Genomic DNA, 8,112 nt, shown 5'->3' with positions numbered 1-8,112 from the left:
ATTTTTTAATACAGAAAATAAAAAATTTTAAATTAAATTAAAATTTTTTTGGAAAAATTCAAATTAGCCAATTTGTAAATCTTATTATAAGAATAATTTTAATGGTAAAAACATTTATCTAAGTCAAGTAGTTAATTTTTAAGAATATTTTAAAATACCAATATTTTTTTGAGTAAATCTCCAATTTTGAATGTAGTAACTTTTTTCACAATTTTTGTCATAGGTACGTTTAAGTAGCGTAATTTTTTTTTTGTCAGATCTTCCTGTTATACCCTGTATATAGAGTGGGGTCTGGGAGTTCTTTATAATTTGCGAACCCTCAAAAATATAGGTCTAGTTACGCCTATGATTGTTCCTATGAACAATTTTCCACAATATATTTTTCTTATTGTTCTATAGTTTATTTGTTCCACCGTATTTTCATTATACAAAACATAGACCTAAAAAGATTAAATTGTCTATGATAGGCATAATAACATATTATTTATATGCTTTTAAAAAATCTAGTCAATGTATTTTTAATATTTAAAAATAACTATAATAAAAAGTTATGAAGGAATATTGTATTACATTTTCAAGCTTTTTTACCAAGTGAAAAATGTTTTATTGATAATTTATTACTACTATATACTTTTAAACATTTTACCACGTTTGTAAAATCCTAACATTAGTAATAACATTTAGTGAAAACGAGAAGTAATGGTTATTTATTCTAATTGTTATTGATTTATTTTAAGAAAATCATTATTTTTCGTTCGAATATCCGGTTTTGTCAAGTTTTTTACTTCTTAAAAATATTAAATTTGTTGATTTACACTCAATCTAATTTTTTAATTCTAGTTACAACTTATTAGGGACCTAGACACCTTGTTTTCAAATCTTAGATATTACATGAATTTTAAACTACTAAATATTTTGAACTTGTTTACAATTTTTGTCAAAACTTAAACTTTTAACACTTACCTACCAACCTACCTATACAATTATTGTTGCCATGTATTTTTGATACATATTAAGTTGTATATGAACAACTTAAATGGAACCTAATTAAATGTTCAGGGTTTTTGACCGGGCAAACATTTTTATTATCGACATTTATATATAGAAAAAAAAAATCGAAAATGCCAAATGTCTATTTATATAGTCTATCTTTAGCTCAAAAAGATTCAAAATTGTATCATAATATAACTATTTACCACCGTGCTATTTATTAAAACATTTTAAACGGGTGTAAATCTGTTGGCTAGGTAGGTACTAGGTAGTATTCGTTTGTTATTCGTTTTTCAATAATTACCGAACAAACAAAACCGATTTGAAAAAAAATCGCTAGGACCGCTTATAATAGTTACAAAGGTGGTGCCAGGCAGACGGTACTTCCAATCTTTAATTTAAGCGTTGTGGCATAGAATCTTACACCCTCATCAATATAGACATATACTTGGTCATATTATAATTATAAACCTAGGTAGGTACCCTACGGAAAATCGTATTATTTAGCAGAGCTTTGAATGCACGGTGTCGACAGACGCGTCACGTCGTTACCGGAGACCGGACGGTGGTCGGTGGACAAGGTTTGGTAGTATTCACACCACACGTCAAATAGGTTATAATATAGCCCATAGAGTAATACTCTATAGTCTATGGTACAGCCGTAGATGGTACCTACTAACCTAACCTAACCTATAGTACCTACTCCGTTTCAACGTGTTGAAAACCAATATTTTAAAGTACCTACAACTATTACTAGTTGTTTTTTGTTTAGGTATCAATTATTTCTTGTCTCTGATAATTTAAACGAATATTATTAATACAAGAACAAAATTGTAAAAATGTATGGTCGTCGTAATATTATATTTTATATGCGTGTTCATAAAAATCTGTCCACCCGCTCTTAGCGACAATAGTTATAACTTTATAAGTAAACCTTAATGGTTAATACATTGTTACAGCCGATATAGTTTTAATAAAAATATGAAAACATGTTCTTTGATTAATGAGACCGGCAGGAGGAGTTGTCCCAGGCTACTAACTCCTTTATTACTGCTTCTACATCATTATACGGATCCAATTAATAGATACTTTATATTTTTATATAGGATATTTAATTAAAAAATATAATTGACCTATACATTATACACTTTGTATTGAGGGGGACTTGGGGTTCACTAACAAATAGGTTAATTTACTGGTGAAAACAAAACTCCTATAATTTTTTTATTTAATTATTCTAGTAATTTGGTAGGTATTCAATAATACAAATGGACTATAATTTTGGTATTAAATATTAATAGTAATGAAAAATGAGTAATAACAAAGACAAAATATAAAAAAGAACCAATCATTGTATTTTATTATATCAACAAAGTACTTTGTTAAGTACTACAATACTGTGAAACAAATTTAAAATTTTCTTTTCATAGTATATGGTTTAACAGCTATTACATAGAAAATGTACCCAAAGTAAATGCGCTATGACAAAAAAAAAATACATGCTTTTATTCATGAATATTATATGCCAATTATATTAAAATAATAATAACTAAAGGTCAAAAAAAAATTAATAATAATAATAATAACAAAAGAAAAAAAAATCATATATACAATAATTTAACAAATTTAGCTAAAACAATAAGGGAATTAGGAAGTTCTTTGATTAAAAAACAAATTATGAACATAAACGATGAAATAAAAGCATTGATTATACATAGTTAATAGTATATGTATAATTTAATGATAGTGACCAAAAAAATGTTTATATACAAACTATTTTACCTTAGAACAATTCTTTAAATAATAATCATTGTAAACATACATTATTATTATTTATTATTATTATATGGTAACAAACATCATATTATATTTATGATGAGATTTGCTAAAAAAAAATTTACATCAATGAAGGCACAAGAAATTGCATTTCGCAGTTTGACCCAAGTTTACTTTGTTACGTACAAAAAAAAAAAAAAAAATACAAGACAAATAATAACATTTATTATATTATAAATTAAACTTGGTCTTTTGACTAGCTTAACAAATCAGATTAAATTTTCCATTTGAAAAATAAAACAATGATTATTACTTTGATCTAGGAATTGCAGTATTAGTTTTCCAATAAGTTATACATGGGTAAACATAGTAAATTTTTACAGCATTTAAAGACAAGTAGTTTCATAAAACATTATAAGACACATTCTGTAGTCGGATACATGTCTATGTAAATATTATAATTTTTTATTTTTATTTTATTTTTACAATTTTATTATTAAAAATTTACTTTTAGTATATACATTGTTAAGACTTGAAATGTCTTTATCACAAAGTCTAGTAGAAAAAAATCCCTGTCAGTCAATTATCACGTATGGTAGTATGACAAGCGGTTCACCAGTATCGTTTGCCCTAGTTAAGACCTCGTGCCACTCTCTAAACGTTTCACCGTTTTCCCAATTACCAGTAACGCCTTCTATTTGAGCTCTGTCTACCAAATCAGTAGGTGACAGAGGAGGTCGTGGAGGTGATGGTGGAGGTGAACTCCAGTCTATGGCTTCTAAGTCCAGAGGAGGTAATCTATTATATATTTCCTGTATTTGTTGGTCGATGTCTGCAACTTTAGGTCGACTAGGTTTATCAACTTTTGTTATAGACGGTTCGTCCTGGAACTCTTGTACAGGTATTTGTGGTTTTTCCTCCAACTGATAATTTTCATCATCCTTTCGCAATGATGCAATTATTTCTTGGGTGGTTTTCAGTTTACTGGCACCAACGCTCACCATTCTTTCCAAATCCACAGGATTGGTAGGTTTTATCCCCAGTTTTGAGGAATTTTTACCCCCTTTTTTGCGGCCACGTTTTTTTGGACCCTGGGGTTCTAAAATAGGATCAGGTTCTGGGTCGGGCTCATTAACTGGACTAGGTACAGGTTCTGGTGTTTTTTGAACTGGTGGTGACATGATGGCTGAGCTCAGGGAAGGCATTCCATTTAATTTTGGTTTCTGTAAAGAAAAAATAATAATCATATTACTAAAATATTGAAATACAAATTGTATAAGATTGGTTTCATACTTTAAGAGGAGCTGTACATTGATCAGGTGATGTCATAGGTCTTTTACTATGGTTGCTAAGCATGCCATTGGGCTGTGAGGAAGGGAGCTTAGCCTGTTGTATGACCTGAGCACTATTTATCATTAAGTTACGCCATCTCTGTACAAGCTCCTTTGCACGTTTGGCCAACTGTTTGTCCACAGTTTTACGTCGTAATTCATTAACCATTTTACCAATACGAGTTGCCTAATATACACAAACATAGATATTGTAAATTTATAAACAAAGGAAAATATGATGAATAATAATTTAAGTCAGTAGTAGTAGCCAAAAGTAGGTAATACCAATTAGGTATACAAATATCACACTTTTTGAATTTGAATATATATAATTTAAATGTTTTCAAGTAATAAAAATTATAAATGTATAAAAATAACTCTGGTTCAGATTATTTTTTTTTTTATTCTGTATTAATTTATTACATGATGTCAATCTATTCTATAAAATGTATGTAAGGACTCAAAAGTTCAATGAAATTAAATAATCTAAGGATTCCCTGGGGCTTAAATGCTAATAATATGTATAATATGTGATATGTGTATACAAGCTGTAAGATGGCATTCTACAACTGATAAAAATAAAAACATTTACCTCGAGCACCTCCGTGGTAACCGGTAGTTGTTCAAGGGTTGAAATAACCTCGAACACTGTAGACATGTCGGTAACCTGGAGCAGTACATATTTATGAATATTTTATTAAATCATATATACATTGTAAATATTTATACAAAGTATTAGTTATAATGAAATTTTGATTCAGTAGGACTACTACTTGTTTTTCTTATTTTATCAATCAGTACTAAATTTTAGAACTGTAAAAACACGTCAAGAGGATATAAAAATATTACACCATACCCAAGTGATAACTATACATCAATAGAGAGGATCTAAACACGCAATATTGTTACTAGTATTATGAAAAATTTCTTCATCTGGTATCCCCTAGGTCTTCACCATCTTTCCTTATATATTCTATATAATTGTACAAAATATCTTCCGATTAAGTTAAAAGATAATATGGGCCATGAAAGAGGTTTGTTATGCTGTGATTAATATCAATAAATAATTGTTTTTAAATCCTTATAAGGAAGAAAATATAAGGAATAATGGTTGTTGATTGAATAACCTTTTTTTTTAAATGAAATTAATATTTACAAGGAATCAGGATAGTTTAATATATTGTTATAACTTATATTTTATAAGATAAGTATTTATTTGCACATAATATATTTAACAATTTAAGACTCAAATGTCAGAATATTGGTACAGCAGTTCTAAATTGGACTAACAAACTATGATTTTAAATCTTACTGTGAAATATTATAGAGCAGAAGAAAAAATATATAAAGGAAATGGTGAAAATAATTTTTCGTATCGACAATAGGTTATGTTTATTTTTTTCAAAAACACATACAAACGATAATACAAATTTATAAAATGCAACTAAAACGGAGCTTAATGTTATTTAAAAACATATATATTATAAATAAGTCTTAATATTTATACCATTACAAAATAAATCTTTTATAGATACTTTTAAGGTTAATTATGTTTCTAAAAACAAAATATAATTTAAATATTTTTTTACAACAATTTTAGCAGAATATGAACTATAGATAACCAAATAGGAAGATTAATGGTTGTTATAGATATGACTAAATGAGCTTAAGTCTTAAGATAATAACAAATTAATTAAAAAAATATGTAGGTATACCTAGGTTTAAAATGACTAAATTAAATGTTTGGTAGAAATTTTAATTTTGTCTCAGAGAAATAATTTGCAATCATCGATGCTATAATTAATATGTTTACACTTATGTCTACCTAACCCTTCAGGTATGGAAGTCAAAATTAAATCTGTTTTAAAATAATTGTCAATTTAATTAATGGCCTTATTTTATTTCAAACAATAATTAATTATAAGTTCTTCGGTGTTCTATTAAACATATTGAACATGCTGAATTTCATTCGGGTACCATGAAAACTGTAATACTATTAGTCAAATTATTCCGTTTCCTTGACCTAAAACGACCTAGATAGCTTTATACGAAAATAAAAACAACATGTATATAGGTAGGGTGTAAAAAATCGCAAGTGTCTACGTTTAAATAAATTAAATCGACAACAATATTGCGACTTGAGTCGATAGGAATAATTAATAATAATAAAGAGAAAACAAAATTTGGAAAGTCATGCATTTCACAGCGTCAGCAAAAATAAATAATTTATGTCGAGAGGATACGATGTGCATGTCGTTCGGGTTGATGATACAAATTACATCAATTATGATGTAAGTTGGGCGGGGTGGTAATTTTTTGGGACGAAATTAACTGTACTGGAGACGAAAATCGTAATAGCATATTGTAGGGGACGACTAAGGCCCTAGACATTGCCGCCAAGAGTACCACCGCGCAACGTTAGTGAAAATCAGCGTTTCCGGGGCGGCGCGGTAACGTGGTGGTATCGGCCTCGGCATATTTACGAAACGCGTGCACATTTTCCCAGGCATTTTCCTTGGCAACGGCCCTCGTAGTCGATCAAACACGCAGGGCCAACGACAAACGATCGAAAACAAAAATTATAAAAATCCAAAAACGATTAAATTCATATCGAGGGTGACTACGAGAATTAAAACCACGTTGTGGGCCAAGTGAAGAGGGAGAGATGTTTCAATATTAGAAAAAAAAAAGAAGAAAATTATAAAAAGCAGTAGTCAGACGGGGGACAACAGCTGCTGTTGGAGGAATATTATATAATATTGTTATTAATATTGTAAAGTGGAACAAGACGCGCGGACGCGATCGCGAATAACGCTAAACGCTAACGCAGAAAGCAAGAAAGACGAGCACGAGAAAGGAACGTCGTCGATCGCGCGTGCGCACTGCCGACGTTCCGTAGGCCACGGCTCGACCGGACGAAATGTCATCAGTGTGGCGCGGCGGCGTACGGTACGTCCGCCGTCGCCGACAACCTATTTTCGGCCATTGTACACACGACAAACGCACCGCCGGCCCCGCGCGCCACGACCGGAGAACGTACACGCACACACACGCGCGCGTGCGCACACACACACCACACGCACACATAACCTCGCGGACGTACGGCGCGCCACACGGCCGTGGCCGTCGTTCGGCGGCGGAAAATCGGTTTACGTTTTACGCACACGCACACGCACACGCGCCGGCGGACGGACGACGGCAGTCGGCGGGGGTCCTGGCGGCCGCGCGCCAGTCGTCGACGGACGTAATATCGCGGACGGACGACTACGGGGGAAACCGGAGACGTCGACAGCGATGACAGGGCCGCTGTCGATCGCACTCGCGTTTTCTCCCGTCGTCGGCGGGCCGCGACAAAACAATTATTGCATTAATAACAACGCCAACGACGACGATCGGAACGCGCCACCACGTAAACCACGGAAAAAGACGACCACGATCGGTACTCGTAACAACATGTAAATATCGTGTTTCAATAATAATAAAAAATCAAAAGTTAAAAATTATAAAATAATAAGGGAGTTTGTAAAAATAATATAGTCTTACATTGTATTCATCGTCCAATGCGCTCAATAACCTATGTTTTATGTCGAAAAAAGTCTTCTGCATGAGGCCCTATTCGGTCTCAGTTCGGAGAGCACGTCGGCCCACATCAGCACGCACAGCACAACTTACAGTGATGGCGGACGTGCACTGAGGGCCGCCGCTGGCTCCCGAGCCGCAGTAACGGCGATTGGCGGCGGTCGGCACACGAAAGCAACCAGGCTACGCGGACGGCACGGCCCGACCGCTAGCGGTGAGTGACGACCGTGGCCGAACCACCGATCAGGTGTTGCCGCGCCCGCGGGGCGAACCGATCCGCAACGTTCAGTCCGCAGCCTGTACCGTGGCTCGCCCGTAGACCTTGCGGAACGTTCCGTGATCGGCGGTTCAAAACGACGCACGAAGGCGAAAATCCTCGTACAAGTTTCCGGAAAACGTCGAAAGACCGATTGCCGATTGTTCACTTCCGCAAGTT

At 33.2% G+C, this 8,112-nt stretch overlaps 1 protein-coding gene across 1 annotated transcript; it reads right to left on the bottom strand.

Annotated features, from left to right (window-relative positions):
• Positions 1 to 2,324: 2,324 nt before the first annotated feature.
• On the bottom strand, positions 2,325 to 8,048 carry LOC132948381 (mediator of RNA polymerase II transcription subunit 26). Its single transcript, XM_061018815.1, has 4 exons — positions 7,641 to 8,048; positions 4,690 to 4,764; positions 4,060 to 4,284; positions 2,325 to 3,989 (listed from the first exon to the last, which is right to left on the bottom strand). The coding sequence occupies exons 1-4, from the start codon at positions 7,701 to 7,703 to the stop codon at positions 3,342 to 3,344; spliced, it is 1,011 nt and encodes a 336-aa protein (XP_060874798.1). The 5' UTR covers positions 7,704 to 8,048; the 3' UTR covers positions 2,325 to 3,341.
• Positions 8,049 to 8,112: the final 64 nt, after the last annotated feature.

Source organism: Metopolophium dirhodum, chromosome 7 (assembly GCF_019925205.1).
Source record: "Metopolophium dirhodum isolate CAU chromosome 7, ASM1992520v1, whole genome shotgun sequence".
Classification (NCBI taxonomy): domain Eukaryota; kingdom Metazoa; phylum Arthropoda; class Insecta; order Hemiptera; family Aphididae; genus Metopolophium; species Metopolophium dirhodum.
Note: the sequence above shows the minus strand (reverse complement) of the source record. Positions and strands in the feature narration are given on the sequence as shown.

Bases quoted from the DNA above. Each gene is read 5' to 3' on its own strand.
- LOC132948381 (XM_061018815.1), bottom strand. From the start codon at position 7,703: ATGCAGAAGACTTTTTTCGACATAAAACATAGGTTATTGAGCGCATTG. The intron at 4,765-7,640 runs GTAAGACTATAT...GTACTGCTCCAG, and splicing joins CATTGGACGATGAATACAAT to GTTACCGACATGTCTACAGT. The intron at 4,285-4,689 runs GTAAATGTTTTT...TGTGTATATTAG, and splicing joins TTACCACGGAGGTGCTCGAG to GCAACTCGTATTGGTAAAAT.